At 41.1% G+C, this 20,445-nt stretch overlaps 2 protein-coding genes across 2 annotated transcripts; one reads left to right on the top strand and one right to left on the bottom strand.

Moving 5' to 3' along the window:
- Positions 1 to 411: 411 nt before the first annotated feature.
- mrpl27 (mitochondrial ribosomal protein L27) lies at positions 412 to 3,235 on the bottom strand. The gene is made up of 4 exons (XM_068305724.1): positions 3,175 to 3,235; positions 2,545 to 2,673; positions 1,353 to 1,420; positions 412 to 1,268 (listed from the first exon to the last, which is right to left on the bottom strand). The coding sequence occupies exons 1-4, from the start codon at positions 3,212 to 3,214 to the stop codon at positions 1,062 to 1,064; spliced, it is 444 nt and encodes a 147-aa protein (XP_068161825.1). The 5' UTR covers positions 3,215 to 3,235; the 3' UTR covers positions 412 to 1,061.
- A 3,414-nt stretch (positions 3,236 to 6,649) lies between these two features.
- On the top strand, positions 6,650 to 12,323 carry eme1 (essential meiotic structure-specific endonuclease 1). The gene is made up of 10 exons (XM_068305941.1): positions 6,650 to 6,730; positions 6,926 to 7,008; positions 7,096 to 7,811; positions 8,471 to 8,598; positions 8,823 to 8,909; positions 9,573 to 9,694; positions 10,533 to 10,665; positions 10,852 to 10,967; positions 11,048 to 11,237; positions 12,092 to 12,323. The coding sequence occupies exons 3-10, from the start codon at positions 7,115 to 7,117 to the stop codon at positions 12,266 to 12,268; spliced, it is 1,650 nt and encodes a 549-aa protein (XP_068162042.1). The 5' UTR covers positions 6,650 to 6,730; positions 6,926 to 7,008; positions 7,096 to 7,114; the 3' UTR covers positions 12,269 to 12,323.
- Positions 12,324 to 20,445: the final 8,122 nt, after the last annotated feature.

Here is a 20,445-nt window from a genome sequence, read left to right as displayed (position 1 = left end):
AGATGGTGGAAATGTAGAAATATCCCATGTCAGGAAACACTTGTTTAATTTAATGCAAAAAAAAGACCTAATCCCTCAAAGAGGAAGTTTTTTCAAACATTTTTTGTGTGCCCATATTAGCCTAAAATACACATTAAAGATAATGAAACCACGTTACTCTTCTGCAACGACTATACATGTACAGTATATTTTATTCCCTGTCCAGACATCAGATTGCATTGATGAGATGAATACTGTGAACATTTCTAATTTACTGTCAATTCATAGGATTGAAGCTAAAAATCTCATCAGCTCAGTGAAGACTGAGCGTATGTAAAAAGTGACGAGAGCAATTTAAACAGAACTGAGTAGTTAAGAGTAAAACCCTACTGCGAAGTGTAGCGAGGATTGTCCGCCATCTAGTGTCAAGTTTTGGCATTGCAGTTTGTCAACAAAACATTTATTTCTGTAAAACATGGAATTCTTTATACATTTTTCTTGTTACTTCGAAGGTAAAAAAAAAGAAAATATTAATGGCGATTTGATTCAGATTTAATCTTTTCATTTACAAATGATCCTTCCTGATAACAGACGATTCAGAGAAAGAGCCTTGGAGCACAAATACAAGTACAGTACCATAAATGAAATGATCTCACACCCATCAATGAGCATTTAGATTTACATATTCAGACCTGGTGATCAACACATTTCAAACTTATGGAACTAGAAGAAAAATCAGAGCTGAGTGATCAATGTTGAGGTTCCAAGGATGACTTCAGCGACAGTGTGGATACTTGTGGAACAAATACATATTAATTGTAATGGAACCTCAGTCCTCAGCATGACTCTCTCAGACGACATGAACAGTTAAGGGTGACCCCATCCCACGGTGACGTGATGTTTAATGTCCGTCTAATCAGTCAGAGAGTTTAACAGTAATAAAACTCAGACTCTGAAGATCACGAGGCATTGCTGATATAAGTCAGTCTCTAGAAATCAAGTCTCAACAACAATAACTCAATCTCAATCTTGACCAGCGCCAACAGCATGTAGAAATAACATTTCAGTCCAGAATGGGGGGGTTAAACCATGTCCACAAGTTGGAATTTGCCCTCCTGTTTGACTGGCAGGACATTGATGAAGGTCTTGTAGAGCACTGCTCCGCTGGGCAGCTTGGTGATGACCTGAGTGGCTTCTTGGCTGCGTGGTGGAGGGACGTAAACCTCCTTGGTGAACTTGACGTGGCCATCCTCCAGCGCAAACAGCGTGTTGTTAGTTCCCATCCCCACCTAAGGGAGTGGGAAGGAGGAGATACAGGATGAAAACATTCTGATCACATAGGTTTAACATTCTTTTGAGAGGTATTGACTTACATGAGCACCTGGGTGATACCTCAACAGCCTCTGGGTTGCTAGGATGTTACCCGCACGGACAAAGTTACCTAGAGAGCAATTGAAGAGTTAAATCACCTGAATTCTTCTAATTATGTATATTAAGACAACCTGTAAGACAAATTCCTCAATTAAAGGACCTCTAAAATAATTTGTTTGATGGTTTATGAGAAAACAAATGATTCTCCATACAAAATAATTCTTTGACATTTCACTGGTTTCAATTAAAACAATATGGTAGCTGGCTTATAAAGCTGCTCCTATAATCTACTCGTTCATAATCCCGTCCATTCTGGTCACTCCCAAAGAAAACCTCAACACCCTCAGTTCAGCCTCCTGTCCTTTGGTCAGTGCCCTCATCTCTAAACCAGCTGGTCTCACAACCATCCTGTAGTCCTTTCCCTTTAGACTATCTGGGACCCTTCTGTCTGTCAGATCACTCCTGACTCTTTTCCATCTATTCCACCCTCCCTGTGCTCTCTTCATCTCTCTGTCACACCCTCCACTACTTTGGATGGTTGACTTCCAAGTACTAAATGTCTGTCTCATTGCTACCTCCGCTCCTTGCACCTTCATTGTTCCACCATCCATTCACATACAGTAGATGCCCTCTGTTTAACTCCAGCTTACTTTCATTCTTGTCTTCTCTAATGCACACTCCACTTCTCCTCAACCTGCTCCCTACTCTCACTACAGATCACTATCTGCAAACATCATGTACCATGGAGACTCCTGTATCCCGACTCCATTTGTATATCACTGCTGAAAACAAGAAAAGGCTCAGAGCTGGTCTTTGGTGTAATCACACCTCCACTTTGAAAACCTCTGTCACACACACATAGCACACCTTCCTCCTGTCAAACTTCCTTCACACTTGTTCTGTACTTCCTTACATGCATTAATCACAATCACATGTGGCTAAATTGCTGTTAAGAAAACAACATTTGGGTAAAAAAAAAATCTTGTCAGCAGAACAGATATGGAGAGAATGACAGAAACAAGTGGGGCAAGATGCCATGTGAAGTGAAAATGTGTAAATGAACCAAACAACTTCTCACTACAGACACATTGTTTTTACATTCGTCTGTATAAAACAAGCTCATCGTTGCAAAATGAGATTGATTCCGCAGAAGAATTGCTAAAGCACTGAATGCTTTCAAATATTTGTCATTACCGTCCTGTTTCTTGAAGCCATATCTCCGTCCAGGGCTTTTCCCTCCGAGGTTCTTGGAGCTACCACCACTCTTCTTAGACGCATGCCTCACAGAGTCAACCAGAAACGACTGGCTGGGCGCCAGCAGACCTGAAACCAGCAGAAATCATCAAGTGAAGACACAAACGTCCAGTTTGTAAGTTCATTGGAAAGGAGGGGCAACTTCATGGCAGCAGTACTCTCTATAATTGAGATTAATAGTATTCTATTGGTTTATATTCTTTATGAATTCGTGTGTGTTTCTCAAATATAACATGCATCCTATCTCACATATTTAGGATTAAAAACTTAACACTAAATACACTAAATATACTAAATACTAAATATAATAAATACTATTATGGACTAATTACCACTAATTATACTAAATACTAAATATACAAAATGCTGTATACTCCATGACATTCAGAGCACGGCTAGCTGTCAGATAGCTAGCTGTTAGCTAGCTGTTAGCTCGTTAAACTGCCTTCATTTAAAATAAAACGTAAAAACATAGTCACTGAGAATAAAAAGAAAAGATTCTACAACATTTGCAACATGATTTTTAAATTCACTAAGAATTAATAGAACACAAATGTAGATAATTGATACCTGTTCTTGACTTGGACAGTAAAGACGCCAGCGTCGCCATTTTGTTTTTACGTCATTTCCGTTTTTACGTTACATCCGGTTATTGTTTCGCGGCATTCGTAGTCCCAAAATTTAAATTAATAATAAAAAAACAAAACAAAAGAACAAAATTGTAGTACAAAGTGAACCCACAACTTTGATGCTGAGGCAACATCTGCTAACTTTTCTTTTAAAAATCTTAATTTGAAACTACATTTTTTTACCAAGAGATCCTCTAACCTCAAATCCAGTTTCTATTTTTTTTTTGGTTGTTTTGACAGTTCTTGACATTTGTCCCCATATTCATTACAGTCAAGTTGTAGTGGATGGGTTCTAGTTCAATACGATGTGAGCATAGCTGTGATGTATGTTTTTCTATTTCGTGGACAGTGGGTTTAGTCCATAGACCCCTTCCCCGTTCCTTCCCCTCCTTCCTCCAGTTCCTGCCTTGACTTTTTCTATTGCCAACTTTTTTCTTTGTATCTTTTAATTGTGTCTTCCTGTGTCTTTATTGTTCTAGTATTCTTGTGAGATTGTGTACACATCTTGTTTGATAACGGTTTTGATTTCAACTCACTACATTTTTGAGTGTATTGAGCTTGATTTTATTGATCAAATGCTTCTGCTTTGTCATTTCCACCCATTCCTAAATGGGCAGATAGCCAGAGGAATTAAGCAACTCTCTCTACCGTGTAGTCTATATGGGACTATATTCATATATTATTTAGATTTAATATTTAATAAGCAAAATAACTTAATTGAATTACTGTGAAATTGTGAAACTTTTTTGACTGTTGTCCATGTCCATAACTATTGTTATCATTCCCACTGTGTTGTATCTTCTGCTGCACGATCCATTATCTTCCTTTTGATTAATTTGATTATATGTTTTTAAGTTTGAATATTAGTATTTTATCATAAAAGTATTAGTTGATATAGTTGTGTGCCTTTTTCCAAGCCTAGCCTGTCAGACACTGAAGGAAATAATCACCTTTTTTCATATATAATATATTTAAATTTCTCCACGCGTTGTCTCCAGGTAAACTTTCTGACCCGCTCAGTTGTCCATTCATCTCACAGGATACTTTTTTTCCCTGATGGTTGCATTCTAAGAAGTGTGTTTGTGTCACTTTCCTCTCCATAGTGTTCTCTAACTGTCAAGTTAATTCGGTCTGTATTAGAATGATCTGAATGATCTATACCTGGATTGGGTGTTGATTCTATGCTGTTTCCATGCAGATGGGATGTTACCCGTTCTAAGGGAAACATCTTCAGAATTACTTTAAGTGCTCTCCTTATGCGCTAGAAAACTATAACAACCTTACCCTGGGAATGTCTGCCTTGCATCTGAAGTTGCTCTCCTTAATCCAGACACTGTAAATGGAACGTTTAAATCCTCTTGGGTTATGGCCTGTTTTTCTGTCACTCCTGGATGTTTCCTGACGATGATGTCACTACTCTGTTTTGCTTTTGATGACTGTTCTCTCATTACATTTTAACACTAGAACTCCACACATTCTTTATCGTTCACCAATACTTGTGACATTGATGTCTCGCTCTTTCTATTGGCTGCTATTTTGTCTGGTTTTTTTGCTACTTTTCCATTTTACAGACTGACACTTCAGTTTTTCACACTTGACTTCATTTTTGATTTGGTTTCCCTGTCTCCCGGAAAAGAAACTAGATGTATGCAGAAACCATTGGAATGTCACAAGAACGGACCAAAGGCACTAAAGAACAAAGACAATAGGAGCACAAGGCATGTGAAAGAGAACAAATGAAATGATTAATGTGGAAAACAGTGCTTTGGTGACTAATTCTTGGAGAGATAAACACATTCAGCTGGTTGTCAAAGGATCATTTGAGAGTGATAGGACTGCCATGGGAAGGAGGGAGGGAGATCCTCGCATAGTAGTTCATTCAGGAATCTTCATAAAGCTGGAATAGTCATTACAACATCTCTTTTACAGTGCAATACTTCTGTTAGAATAGGGGGGTCCAGAGGTTTTATAAGGAGGACTAGATTTGATCATGTGAGCACGTCCAAGGGCCAATAGTCCCTGATGAAAACATTTAGAACATTCAAAGATGTGCACAAATAATCTATTATTTATGATTCCCATTTATATTTGACAAACAATAAAGTTAAAAAGTATAATGCTTCAGATGAACACATCAGGACACAAGTTTTCTGAAGAGATACTCCGTAAAATACAACCCTGTGTGATAACTGACATGAGTGAGTGGAGGAAAGGAATAAACTTGACATGTGTGGGGAAGAATTTTAAAAGATTGGATCATTGAAGAAGTTTGAGTCTACATTTTGACTCAACATGGGCAGCAATTGTACATAAAAAGGATGAAAAATGCACCAAAAACCCAACCTATGGATGAGAAAATGGGAAATTCCATTAAAGTTAAGAAGAATAATTTAATATGATATAATGACAGAGTACTGTGGGTTTTTGGAACGATACACAGATGGTGATAAGACTGTAGAAACAGGAATAACAGGGGAGGTGGTACCAGCAAAAGGGATTGGAATAAGAAAGAATAACAATTCAAGTGGAATTGTATGGTGTTCCATTACTTTTAGGAGGGACAGAATGAAAATGTGAATAAGATGGCAAAAGGAAAAGGAAATAGAGAAATATGCAATTTCCTCTGGGATTAATAAAGGATCTATCTATCTATCTATCTATCTATCTATCTATCTATCTATCTATCTATCTATCTATCTATCTATCTATCTATCTATCTATCTATCTATCTATCTATCTATCTATCTATCTATCTATCTATCTATCTATCTATCTATCTATCTATCTATCTATCTATCTATCTATCTATCTATCTATCTAGAAATCAACATCAGTAAAGAAGAGCTTAATCTGCATAAAAATTCACCTGTAACAGAAAAAATAGAACTGGGAGGAACAAGGAAGTTATCTTTTTTCCATGTAAGAAATGTCAAATTTAAAAAGTGTAGTCAGTGTGCACAAACAAGATAATTATGTGATAACAACGCTGATATCGGGGTGCTGCATGCTAAATATTCTGTAAATGGCACGGAAGCTGACTAGTTTGTGTGAGGGATGTCAGGAGGATGACTAGTGGAGCGTGTCGTTTGGAGGTGAATTAGATCTGGAGCACAGATGAAGAGGAACAAACAGAGGGAGATGGGCTGCAGGATTTCACCCTGGAGGGGTTACAGTACTGAGCATGGCAGAGAGAAAGGCAGGTCACCATCATGTCAGGCAGAGGGATATAATGAATGTTAAAGGAATATTGTTCGGGTAGATGCAGGTAGAACAGTGTGATTTGATTTCTCCCCTCTTTTTAACATCGTTTTCAGAGGATGAAGGTCGTAGTGGTGTTGTGTGCTTCACACTCCGGAGCAGCAGGGGGCGCTGAGGCGCTGAGCGGCTGGAGGCTGACCGCCTAATAAACAAGGAGAGGAAGATGAAGCTGTTTGAATGTGTGCGGGTGTTCCGTGTCCGCAGCAGCAACGGGACTCGAACACAACAGTAAACGAGAGGTGAGTCCATTTAAACAAAACAGAAAAGTACGTGAGTTCAAAGAGTAAATTATCAACTCGAACATGCCTACGTCCACTTTTAACGTAATAATGGGTCTAAAGTATGTCAATTAAAGTCACTTCCATGTATTCGTTAAATAATATGTTGAGTGTAATTGTGCTAATTGTTGACTTCCGGTTACAATGTGTTAACAGGAAGTCTGGACCTGCTAGTTCCACTGAAAGTTCACCTCACCGTGTCAAATAAAACACGAATCTTAGTGTTTGTGACCTGACAGGTAAAATCCATCACATTCACAGCTGGGACCAAGTATTTCTGTTTGTTGTTGTTCTTATAATAACTCTGTGTCACATCTTCATCGCAGTAACGACATCTGAGAGATCATGAGCAGCTCCGGTGATTCCAGCAGCGATGTCGACGACCTGCCCGTGTTCGACTTCCTCCAGCCGGGCCGACGCCTCACCCCGGCCTCCCAGGTTCAAACCGAGAAACTAGACCCCCGGGGCTCTGATGCAGCAAAGCGCAGAGTGGGCACATACACAGGAACCGCTGATGCCACGGTGATCAGCAGCGGATCTGATGACGAAGCACCTTATGTCCCTTTGGCTCAGAGACTCAAACAGAAGCAACACGATGTGATTAGAGCCTCCTCCGCTGTCGCTAATGGCAAAGGTACTGAGCGTTATTCGCCATCCAATCTGGCCCGTTCACAGCTCTCCCACCAGAATTGCTTTCCGGAGTCGGAATGCCCACTCAGCTTCCACAGAGTCCCTGATGGCCAAGAGGAGGGGGTGGCTCTTCCTCAGCGATGGCAACCCCCAGATCGTATTTTCAGCGAAGGAAGCACCGATGTGTCTCCTCCCAAGAAGAAATCTGCCAGGCGGGCAGTAGAGGAGATCCACACCTCCAGGGAGGACACTCTGAGGAGGTGGCAAGCCAGGGAGCATCCGCAGGGGGGCAAGGAGGCGCTCAGACAGGAACGAGACCGACAGAAGGAAGAGAGAAAAGCTTTGGCAGAGGCGGCTAAAGCCATGAGGCCGGAGGAGTGTATCAAACACATGGTGGTGGCTGTGGACCCAGGTAAAGTAAAAAAAACAACAGCTTGACACTGAATAGTGGTTAATAAATTCACTTTCAGGCCTGCTATAATGTGTGTCTGTGTGTGTGTGTGTGTAGATTTCTTGATTTTTTTTTAAATAGTCTAAATGATATTGATATACAGTAGTATTTAGAGATACAGTTTTCATTTGTTTCATGACTGAACTTGTAAGTCAAACATTTCCCTATTTAAAATAACGAAAATCATTTTTATCCATTCAAGATATGTAAAAAAAAACCTGAATTATGAAACAAACAACATATTTTTATCAAACAATACACATGCAGACTTTACCTGTGTATAATTAATTGTGTAAGAGTTATATAAACAATGATTAAGTATGAAATGAAACACAAAAGTCACAAGAACACACGAGCTGTGTCTTTACTCCACCAACGAGAACGAGATCCGGTCTCATTGATGTTGTATCCATCCGCCAACTAGCGGTGGTTTCCTGAAGCACGGCTCATATCTTGGATTTTGTTTGTATGTCGAACAAAAATATGGACAGAGCAACGGTTCCTATCTCAAATAACTCCTATGTCGAGCAGCTCGTTTCTCGAGGTTCTGCAGTATGTATACGATGTGTGAGACCATATCAAAGCTGCGTCTTAGTGTGGAGGATATGTTGTGTGTTCAGCTCTCCTACAGCTGGAGGAAGGCAGGACTCTGCTGGCATCTCTCCAGGATCTGGGTTGTAGCTGCGCTGTAGAGAAACAACCCATCCCACGAAGTGTTAACTGGATGAGGAGGCCTCCCTCTGCACAGGTGAAAACACACACACACACACACACACACACACACACACACACACACACACACACACACACACACACACACACACACACACACACACACACACACACACACACACACACACACACACACACCCACCATTCTGGAACTGCCTTAAACAAGTACTCCTTTGGTAATAAAACCACAGAATGACCTATTCAATATGAGTGATGGTGTGTGTGTTCTGTGCCTCTCAGCCTGATGGAGTGTGTGTACCTGAGGCCCACGTGGTGATGCAGATGACAGTCGATGACTTCATCACTCTCACTCACAACTTCATCCAGGTTGGTGCTGAATTAGCTGCTGCCAGGGAAAGTTAAAAGTTATGAGGAAGAAGAACTGGAAGCAGAAAATACAGCTAATAAATTATTGATAAATCTAATGTGAGACTACAGATGGATGTTTCCAGCATGATCAGAGTAAGATCAGAGAACTTTTTTCCTCAGTTTTTGACAGATAAACAGATGTAAAGATTCAAGATTTATATAACTGAAAAAATGTAGAAAGATGAAGTTTTTCCCAAAAGGATGCAGAAAGATATCCGATCAATTATGAGCCTGATATTAGCAAAGTATCACATTTCCTGCAATAATAATAATAATGATGACACATGTAATATAAGAAGGATGTTATTGCTGATGGTCAGAGCTTCTAGGTGGAAGTCATTATAATTTCTGTGACTAAATTCTGCCATGAATGTGTAAAAACATTGTCTGGATTCACGTCTTTATCTTGATCTTTTAACTACAGTCACCTGCTGTCCACTCAAGGGAAACATCGCTGCAGAATCTGTCTATCTGTGTCTGTCCTGTCATGTCCTGTCTCTTTAGACACACACACACACACTATGTACATATACTGTGTGTATAAATATATATAAGTATAAAAATTTTAAAAAACTGTACTATCAGCTGCCATCATTTCCTTCATGGTTCCTTCCACCACAGGAGGGGAGACACGGTGGGTGTGTCTCTGGTCCCACGCTGACGTCCTGGGTCCAGGAGCAGCAGAGGCGGAATCCTGACAAGTCCCTCAGTCTGGTCGTCATCAACCTGGAGAAATACTTCAGGTAGGGGACGACTGGCCGTGGATTACTTCGTTTCAGAGAGGCAAGAAGGAAACCAGTTTTGTTAAGGACTCATTGTTTTTGTCTCACTTGTAGTCGAGGACATAAAAAGAATTTATCAGCATGACTCTGCCTCCATTTGTGGGTCGTTTCTTCTTTGGAGAAGAACTCTAAGTCCTGTATTATAGTCGTTAATTAAGTGTCAATTTAGCAATATTTAACTGTCATTAAGTTTCATGGAGTTATATAATAGCACCAGAGACAAAAAAGAGAGAGAGAGTGACAGAAAGAAGATGCTGATGAAGCTCCTGATTAGTGAGCTGCTATGTGAATATGTTCTTCCCCCTCTCTGTGTGGGTTCTGTCTTCCTCCCACCTCCACAAACATGCAGCTTAGGCTGCGTTCAGACTGCAGGCAAATCGGATTCCAATCAGTTTCTGTTTTACATCTAATTTTTGGATAGATGGATGCTAAATGTTCCCATTCTCTTCTATAGAATGGACACACATCTCTCTGTACAGAGCACAATGATATTATAGAAATTACAAGAGAATACATTTTTTTATTTTAATATTGAAATTAATACAGTATTTAATACAATTAATGTATAGTTAATATAATTAAAATAATACTAATTTATTGTATTTGATATTTAATTTTAATATTTAAACATAGAAACCACAAGAACTAGTTTTTAGAACATGTATGTGTAAAACATTTGGGGAAAAAATGACAATAAACATCTACTTATGAGCTGAACAGTTGTAACGTAAGTGTGTTTAAAGAGAATGAAACATGTTCAGAGGAGAAGACGTAAAAAGAATCAACGTTCTGTTTTCAGATTGCAGAAGTCAGAAAACCAGAAGCGGCTTCGAGAGGCGGTCGCAGGCGAGGAGAAAGGAAAGGGGAAGAGGAGGAGGAAGAATGTCGGTGCTGAGGCAACGCCTGAGGTGTCGAGAGTGGAAGTAGAGGAGGTAGGCTGGACACGTAGAACATTTAGGATGAGTTTAAATGAATTGTCAGTAACCTTGTGTGTTGCAGTGTGCCGGTTCTAGTGCACTAAATAGTTTATTTAATTGCCAGTATGCAGTACATCCTGAGTATGTCCTTAATAGTGTGTAAGTGCACCATGACAAGCACTCTCTTCAATATCCCATCAGGCATTGGTGCATCTCCAACTTCACACTAATGTCTTGGTTCGCTTCTTGATGACCTGGAAGGATTTTATAGATCACATCACCATGACAACCAAAGCGGTTGCAGAAGCACCTTTCAAGTGAGCGAGCTCTTTGCACACTGGAGTGGCCTGTGTTCCGGCAGATCAAATGATTATTACCCATCATCCCGTGTTTTCAGGCGAGAGAGGGAGAAGACCGGTTTTTCATTCTACCTGGAGAGTGAGTGGGCGGGGGGCCAGAAGGTGGATAAAGCTGGGGGTGGGCTGCTGCAGGTGTGGAAAAGACAGATCCAGCAGTTGAACAGAGTCAGCCCGGATATGGCCTCAGCCCTCTTGGCAGCGTACCCCTCCCCTCAGCTGCTGAAGAAGGTACCCCATCCCACAATCCTCCTTGTCTTTAGCACTTTCTCACACAACCATTGATGCACTCAATTTCATTGAGTTACATTTACATTTAGAAGTTACATCTGGCCCTTTGAGGACAGCCGTTATGGTGATGTGACCCTCGACTTGACACCCCGGGTCTCGTTGGTTTGTGTTGACCAAACTGACTAGCTGCACTGTCTCCTCTTTGGAGGAGGTGCAAAATCTACAGAAGTCATACTTGGCCTCAAATCTGAGCAATGCTTCACAGGAAATATTTTTTGATAGGTGCAGCAATTTAAAGAGAGAGATGATAATTTTTTTTCCTCCTGTCAGAGACATCTGTTGGAAAACAGAAAACGTGTATCTTGCATAATATGCAGCTTTTAAAGTATGTTGATCTGTATGATGGTGAGAAATGCTTAGAAAGGAAACAGATGCAAACTTAATTAATTCTAGGTCTCAGATAAATCCTGCCAGGCAGCACCGCACTGATTTGTATTCTTAACCAGCTGTTAAATATTACCACAGTTAACTTGCATTATTTGCTAACCTTAATCCCAACTAAGAAACACATTCAGTAATGTTAAACATAATGTGTCTACTGCTAATGAATTGAATGCCAGTGGCCTTACTGTATTACTTCAGTGCTACAGTATCTGGCAAAAAGAACCCCTTAGATTCTGAAATGGATTTAGGAATTGTCCTTTGTACTTAAACGTTATGAGACGTCTTTTTTATACCATTTCAAGGCAATAGCTAAATCAAACATTTTAAGAGATGCTTTTTTTTTAAAAAAATTGCAAAGCGTGACTTTTTTTTCCTCCTCAAATTTCCTATTTTTTGTTTTGTTTTTTCAGGCCTATAATCTGTGCAGAACTGAGCAGCAGAAAGTCTCTCTGCTGTCTGACCTGCTGATCCGCAGAGGAGCAGGCATCACCTCTACGACCCGACGGGTCGGTCCAGAACTTTCAAAGCGCCTGTTCCTCCTGATGAACTCCAGTGACCCTGATACGACTCTGGACTCCAGCGTCTGACTTTGCTAAACTGTTCCAGCCATTTTCCCAAAACTCTTGTTGACAAGAGTCAAATTTTTACTAAATTATTAGGATTTTGTTTTTATATAAATGTTTTATGAGGAGTTTTGCAGTGACGTACGTATACAGTTATTAAACAGGATCTATTATACAGGATCTATTCTCATTTAGTGATCATCTGGCCTCCGGGTCGTGGGGGCAACAGTCTCAGGAGGGATGTCCATACTTTCCTCTGCTCAGACACCTCCTCCCGCTCCTGCTGGGGGGTCCCGAGGCGTTCCCAGGCCAGCTGAAAGACATAGTCCCTCCAGCGTGTCCTAGGTCTTCCCTGAGGTCTCCTCCTGGTAGGACATGCCCGGAACACCTCCCCAGGGAGGCGTCCAGGAGGAATCCGGAACAGATGCCTGAGCCACCTCAGCTGGCTCCGCTCGAGGCGGAGGAGCAGCGGCTCTACTCCGAGCTCCTCCCTGGTGACTGAGCTCCTCATCCTATCTCTAAGGGTACGCCCGGCCCCTCTACGGAGGAAACTCATTTCAGCCGCTTGTATCCGGGATCTTGTCCTTTCGGTCCTGACCCAAAGCTCATGACCATAGGTGAGAGCAGGAACGTAGATCGACCGGTAAATCCAGAGCTTCGTCTTACGACTCAGCTCCTTCTTCACCACAACAGACCTACAGCGACTGCATCACTGCAGAAGCTGCACGGATCCGTCTGTCAATCTCATGTTCCATCCTTCCCTCACTCGTGAACAAGACCCAAGATACTTAAACTCCTCCACTTAGGGCAAAGATTCTCCATCAACCTGAAGAGGGCACACCACCCTTTTCTGGTCGAGAACCAAGGCCTCGGATTTAGAGGTGCTGATCTTCGTCCCACTGGCGTCACACTCAAACCGTCCCTGTGCACGCTGAAGGTCCAGGTTGGACGAGGCCAACAGGACAACATTGTCTGCAAAAAGCAGAGATGAAATCCTTTGGTCCCCAAACCGGACTCCCTCCGGTTCCTGGCTGCGCCTAGAGATTCTGTCCATAAAGATAATGAACAGAACTGGTGATAGAGGGCAGCCCTGCCGGAGTCCAACATGCAACTGGAACAGGTCTGAGTTACTGCCGGCAATGTGAACCGCATTGTTCCTCCTGAATCTGCGGTTCGACTATCGGTCTAATCCTCTCCAGTACTCTGGAATAGACTTTCCCCGGGAGGCTGAGGAATGTGATCCCCTATAGTTGGAACACACCCTCGGGTCCCCCTTTTTGAAAAGAGGGACCACCGGTCTGCCAATCCAGAGATATTGTGTATGGATACACATTTAGTAAAAAAAATTAATGCTTATTCAACCCCTTCCCACATTACCTTTTACGTGTTTATGCTGCTTTAGCCACATGACTGAAAAGGATTGAGCAAAAAAAAAAAACAAACCTTTAACATTCGAAGGTTAAAATTGCATCATAATATGAATATTCATTCTTTTAACGACCAGTTCAAGAAAGAACCAACTGGTGGTGTTGAGACTGATAAAGATGGTCATACACATTTGACGTGTACAAGAAAAACTTGTAATGTGATTAAGTGAAGCATTATATACAGTTCAGCTGCTTACCCTTGGTGTTCAATTGAATTACATGTGGCCGGCCTCGGAGCTGTCCTGCGTCTCTATTGCTTGTGTGCTGAGCCTTGTCTTGTCTGGCACTGTTTGTGTTGTCATGGAGTGCTGCAGTGAAGCATCTCCACAAATCTGTTTCACTGCGCTTTGCAAAGCCCGTGGCTCATTTCCACCGCATTAGCAAAAATGGAACCTGACCAGGAAGTGATGAGTACTTGGAACGCATTGGGAAAGAAGGCTAAAGAAACGGATGGGTAACGAGCTGTTAAATGGGCTTAAGAGATGAGCAACGTGTCTCACCTCAGGCCCCGCAGACAGAGATACTGGGAGGATCAGAACGACTGAAGAGGTCCAGAGAGTCACGACTGGCGTGTCATAGGAAATGATTGGAGAATGGATTTGATGCTGTAAATGCAGAGCAGAGCAGTGTTTGCCAAACCTGAGTGTGTGTATGTAGGTGTATGTGAATATATACTGTGTATACATACATTAAACACACAAGGGCAGTATGGTAGTGCTGTTGCCTTACAGCAAGAGGGTCCCAGGTTAGTGGTCATTAATTTTTTTAACTAACAAACACACCTCCTGTCTGTGGAAGGGCTGTTTGCCAAGAAGGAGAGTGATGGAGTCACATGACCTCAACCCAGTTGAGATGATTTGAGAAGATGGACCACAGACTGAAGGAAAAAAGACGGTTGGAAAACCATTAGAGGTGACAACTTCACGAAAACTATCAAGAGAACTCCAAGAGTGTGAAAAGCAGTTTTCAAAGCAAATGTTTGAGTTATTTTACATTAATTTTTCATCTTCCACACATCTTCTGTTACCGCTTGATCCGCCGTCGTGGGTCACGGGGAGCTAGAGCCTATTCCAGTTGGCTTGGGGCGTGAGGCGGGGGAAACTCCGGGCGCGATGCCAGTGACAATTTGGGACCAGACAATTAGCACATGTTTTTGGAGGTGGGAGGAAGCTGGAGAACCCGGATAGAACCCACACAAACACCGGGAGAACATGCAAACTCTGCACAGAGCGGGACTCCAACCCGGAACCACCTTGCTGCGCGGCAACAGCGCTACCCACTGCGCTACTGTGCCGCCCCACATTTATTTTGTTCACTCCAAATTTCCGTGTGTTCATCCATAGTTCTGATGCTTTCAGTCAGAACCCACAATGTAAAAAGTCCTGGAAATAAAGAAAACTACTAAATGAGGAGGTGTGTCCAATCGTTTGACTAGTAATGAATATATCAAGAAATTGGCTTCTTGGAACCCATTTAAATGCCTAACACCTTACAGCTAACTCCAGGAGGCACTGCAGCGGAGGATAATGTCCAGTAATATCAGCTCTATGCTTTCTAGATGTGGAGTCTAATTGGTTTTGGCATCTCTGCCCCAAAACTAGCATTGTGTGACATGATTCAGTGGCTTTGGGTCCATTTGTTCCTGCAGGAGGAGCAATAATCTTTCTTCAGATACACTTGAGTTCAGGTTATAGAACTTGGCAATTAAACTGAGAGATCCTGTACATGGCTGTACTCTACAGAACAGACTTCTCACTATTGGTTTAAGGTGGGAGGACAAGAGTTGAGTTGAAACAGCAGTGACTTATCCATGGAAATGTTACTTCACTCTGGCCCCGTTTGACCTAAACGAAAGACAAAAGAGGGTTTAAATTCAGACAGTAAAAAACAAAACAAAACATGCATCATATGCCAGATTTTAAACTAAACCTAATTTACTTCACAGGGATGTCAGATAAATAAGTAAGAACTTGTATGGAATTGTGCTGTTTTATATATTTTGTTGATTTGAATCCATTCATTCATTCAGAATTCATTCACCAAAATTCACAGGAAGTTAAATTTCAAGAATGAAAATTTATTCACAAATAGAATACATAAAACCAAATAATTCTACACATTAATGGAGCATTTTCTTAACCCAATACAGACTTTTGTGTAAATGGTTTATGGATTTTTTTCAAATCATTTTGTAGGGATTCTTTCCTGGCTAATGAAAGTAACTATTTCCACCCCCCCAAAAAACAACATCTAAATTATTGTGGCAAATGTACACCCTTAAGCCACGCTAATGGTTTTCAGGCTTTAGGGCAATTCTTGCTTTCCCTGGGAACCTAAAACCCCAAGGTTGTTTAATTAACAAGTTATATAATGTGTTCAACATAATGTGTCTAATTACATGTCATAGGCTCTGTAGGAACTGTGTCCCTGAAGTCCTATTTCCTCTTGTCTCTTCACAGTTTTCACATATAAAACACTGAATGTGAATTAACACAGGGAAACTGTTATTATCACAGTTATATGAAGATGTAAATTAATAGACTAATACTGGTGTTAAAACACAAGAGGGCAGACTTGTGCAAGGTATCTTGTCAGATAAGTGCTACACACACACACACACACACACACACACACACACACACACACACACACTAGTGTGTGTCAGGGGGTTTAGGAGGCTGGATACATTTCCAGGCAGGCAGAAATATATATACTGTAAACTTAAGGATGAAAAAGCAGCAGATTTTGATAAATGGCTCAGATACGTTTGTGAGATTCTCTTATACGCTAAGATAAGATTTCAAAGTGAAGGGCATGTCAGCCTCTGCGCTGGATGTTTAATATCTCCCTGCTCACCTCAGGTTTTCAGTGTCAACCTTGAGGAGAAGCTCATTCATGCCTCCATGTTGCCGTGTGAATAAGGAGTAGGTGTCATCATGGATTAGGGTGAATCAGATTATTTAACCCCACTGGTGGCCTCATTAAAGATGTATGATCATGGAGTTTGATATAATGTCAAGCTGTTGGTGGGATTGTATTTTCCCAGTGTGTGCACGCACAGGAGGTCAGTGTTTTATTTTGTTTAGCTGCTTGGTAAAGTATAAAAAATGAAAAATAAAGGATAAAATATCATTTATTTTATTCATGCACTATCATTGATTCCATAACTGTAGCCAAGCTCAAATCAGTGATTTAATGTAGTATCACTGTGTGATATGTGACCACATGAGCTGCAATCATTCTTTTTCAAATTAACCAGAACTATTCCTGTGACATTAAGTCAACCTAAACATTAGTTTATCTACTTGACTGTCATTGTTTGAGGATTCTGTTCTGGTGAGTCAGGAGGAGGAAAAAAAAGTTCTACAACACCAGGGATGAGCTGTCTAACCAAAAACCTCACCAGAAACAAAACTGTCTGGATAGATTCAGTGGGAAATAAATGGAATTGAAAGTTCTGTTTACAACCAGGAAAAGTAATATTGAATAGCAACAGAACTAAATGACCTCTAGGAACCTGTATTGATCTCGACTGCATCATGTCAGACCTATAGGGACACTTCTTAGACCTCGTTGGTTGAGGTTGTTCTGGTTCTGGCACAAGAGCTAGTTTGAAATTAAATGGTAGCCAACACAAAGCCCTCCAGCTTTAGAATTCTTAATGCCAATGCGGTACAAAAATTCAGTTTGAACATAACTTACGAAGCTACAGCAGAGAGTTAAGATGTAGAATTTTAATTTTAGGTTGTGAAATGCAAATTGGGAGGAGACCTCTTCTCATCAACTTTAGAGGAGTCTTTCCAGGGTGTCAATATTTGACTTTCTTCTCTTCTTTCTTTTTCTTTGCTGTTGAAAGAAGCATGACTGGAGTATTAACAACCAAGCTCGTACCATTAGCTTTCAGCAAGATAAGACCAGGGAAGTCATGGTGGAAGTTACCCTCAGGCACTTATCAGAGATCAGCTTTGACTCATTAAATCATAAGAGTGGCAACGTTTAGGGAATCTCAATTTTGCCTTTGGAACAGCTAATCTATTTGTGATCACATGTCCTGATTCATGATACTTTCACAACCACCTCATTAAGTCTAGATCTTTGGACTTTGGGAAAAGTTGTGGTTTCAATAGGTGGTTTACGAAGGACAAAAGGAAAAAAAAATTATGCATTTATAAATAAGGAAAACAAGGTACCTTTTGATAATGACCTGGAAACTGTTACAGACACAGCCGTCTTGACCTCCTATGATTAAACCCAGATAAAGAACTTTATATCTCATCCATAAATGCACACTGAGCATCTCATGTGAAAAAGAATATCCCTGAAAAGACAAGAGGACAGGTCAAACCAGACGCCCCATCCCTCCCCTATACTGTATATTCTTTCCACACAGTAATGACAGTGGCTGGGTGGTCCCGTAGAGAAACTGAGAACAGTCTTGGATTGAAAACACCACCAAGACGTTCATAGAGACACAAACTGGCAGGCATGCGAAATGAAATGTAAATAAGTAGAAGGCATGTCCGTTTTACATCCTCCAGTTTAGTGGATTCTATACGTCGACGTCTGGCTAACTCAGAGCGCTGAGTTTCATTCTGAGAGATCTATTCAAATCAGACACCACTAGTCCGCAGACATTAAGTGGCCACGGCCTCCACGGCCCTTGAGAAGCACGACAGTGACTGACAGACTCTTGAAGTGATGAGTAAGGCCTTTCTCTCCGATTGCCAGCACCATCATGTCTGGCTCCATCGCAGCCAGATGAGAGATATTCTCTCTTTTGTGGTAGCAGAGCAGCATTGAGCTGCACACAGCCCCCTCCTCTCAGGAAGACTGGGGAGTTACACAATGGAGGAAGAGAGAGGAAGAGAGGGAGAGAGAGAGGAGTTTAAATGAGCAAAAGTATGTTGTGTCATTCATTATTGTCTGTTTTAATCTGATCTTCCCTCCCAAGTGATCCTCTGAGCTAAACCACAGAGAGATAAAGCTCAGCAAAACAAGGAAAAAAGAAGGAAACAGGATAAAAAAGATTGAGATGACATTAGTACCTGTAGGGTTCCTAGAACCGAGTACCAAGAGTTCTTTCTCTGATGATCACATGAGTAATAGGGATGTTAGTAGTATTAGATCTCAGGAGGAGCAGCTGGAGATGTTTGACTCCTCAGATTTTTCTCGACCTGGCCAGCTGTGCTAAAGAAGCTGATGAAAATCAGAACATTATGGACTAAATAATATTATTCAGAAAAATCATTGATAGGGAGCGAGACACAACTTCTCCTCCTCCACTCAGCTCTCTTTCCTCCCACATTTTTCTTGTGGTTCAAAGATTTCTAATCATTATTTTTGATAAAACCTTCTCTATGCCGGGTTTAAGGCATGAGAAGTAGTCCTTCTTTTTCCTCACTCTTCAGTCCTCTTGTCTCTGAAAAGGAGAAGGACATTAAATGTGTCCACCATCTTACAAATGATCAAGGATTCATGCACAAAAAAAAAAAAAATCTTAACAACCAACACACACACATGAATTTGTTACAAAAACATCTACCCACACCGTTACATATATACAGTGGAGGAAATAAGTATTTGATGCCCCGTTGATTTTGATGGTTGTCACACTAAGAAATAAATGAACGTTCTCAGATTTTTATGGCAGCTTTATTTTAACCGTTATAAAAAGAATATTAAAAAAAATATTGAGAAAATTACGCGAAATGAAAAATAAAAAAATACATTTGCGTGTCATATGAGGGAAATAGGTATTTGATCCCCTAGCAAAACACAATCGAGTACTTGGTGGGAAAACTCTTGTTGGCAAGCTCAGCTGTCAGACGTTTCTTGTACTACCTTACTAGGTTTACACATCAGGAGTAATTTTCGTCCACTTCTCTCTGCAGATCATCTCCAAATCCTGAAGGTTTTGAAGCTGGAGCTTGGAAACTCGAAGCTTCAGCTCTCTTCATAGATTTTCAATAGGATTCAGGTCAGGAGACTGGCTAGGCCATTCCACGACCTTGATGTGCTTCTTATGGAGCCACTCCTTTGTTTCCTTGGCTGTATGTTTTGGGTCATTGTCATGTTGGAAGACCCACCCACAACCCATTTTCAGTGTCCTGGATTTTGAGGTACATGGTCCCGTTCATCTTCCCATCAATGCGGTGAAGTTTACCTGTCCCCTTAGAAGAGAAACACCCCCAAAGCATAAGGCTTCCACCACACTGTTTTACAGCAGGGCTGGTGTGTTTGGGGTCATATTCAGCATTTTTCTTCCTCCAAACATGTCGAGTTGAGTTGAAGCCAAAGAGCTCCACATTTTGGTCTCATCTGACCCCAGCACCTTCTCCCAGTCTCCTTCTGAGTCATTAATATGTTCGTTGGCAAACTTGTGGCGGGCCTGGATGTGAGTCCGGATCAGAACCCCACCCTGCACCCTACAGTTTATCCAGCGTTGTCATTGTTCAAAGACACAGTCAGAAAAACAGCTGAGAGTGCTCATAGTGTAAAACTTTTGAGTGTCGAGTAGTTTGATACCTGATTGTTCATACCTGTTGGATGGTGACTCATTTCACTACACAAATGGACTTTTTGTTGCTCCTCATGTTTAGGTACTTGCTCAAGTCCATGAACAGATCATTAAATGTCATTAAATGTCAATATACCATGTTCACAATTACAAAAGTCATGTAAAATGTTGAAGCTGTACATCTGGGTAACACAGAAAGGCAGAAAGGCACAACGTTGCATCCATTTACTTGACACATTTTGAAGTTTTTGAGATCT

This window comes from Antennarius striatus, chromosome 21 (genome assembly GCF_040054535.1).
Source record: "Antennarius striatus isolate MH-2024 chromosome 21, ASM4005453v1, whole genome shotgun sequence".
Classification (NCBI taxonomy): Eukaryota; Metazoa; Chordata; class Actinopteri; order Lophiiformes; family Antennariidae; genus Antennarius; species Antennarius striatus.
The sequence above is the reverse complement of the archived record's forward strand: the minus strand, read 5'-3'. Positions and strand labels throughout refer to the sequence as shown.

Coding starts and splice junctions, on each gene's coding strand:
- mrpl27 (XM_068305724.1), bottom strand. CDS start 3,214: ATGGCGACGCTGGCGTCTTTACTGTCCAAGTCAAGAACAG. Junction 1,421..2,544: donor TGGCTTCAAGAAACAGGACG/GTAATGACAAAT, acceptor ATTGCTCTCTAG/GTAACTTTGTCCGTGCGGGT. Junction 1,269..1,352: donor GGTATCACCCAGGTGCTCAT/GTAAGTCAATAC, acceptor CCACTCCCTTAG/GTGGGGATGGGAACTAACAA.
- eme1 (XM_068305941.1), top strand. CDS start 7,115: ATGAGCAGCTCCGGTGATTCCAGCAGCGATGTCGACGACCTGCCCGTG. Junction 10,666..10,851: donor CGAGAGTGGAAGTAGAGGAG/GTAGGCTGGACA, acceptor ATATCCCATCAG/GCATTGGTGCATCTCCAACT. Junction 11,238..12,091: donor CCCCTCAGCTGCTGAAGAAG/GTACCCCATCCC, acceptor TTGTTTTTTCAG/GCCTATAATCTGTGCAGAAC.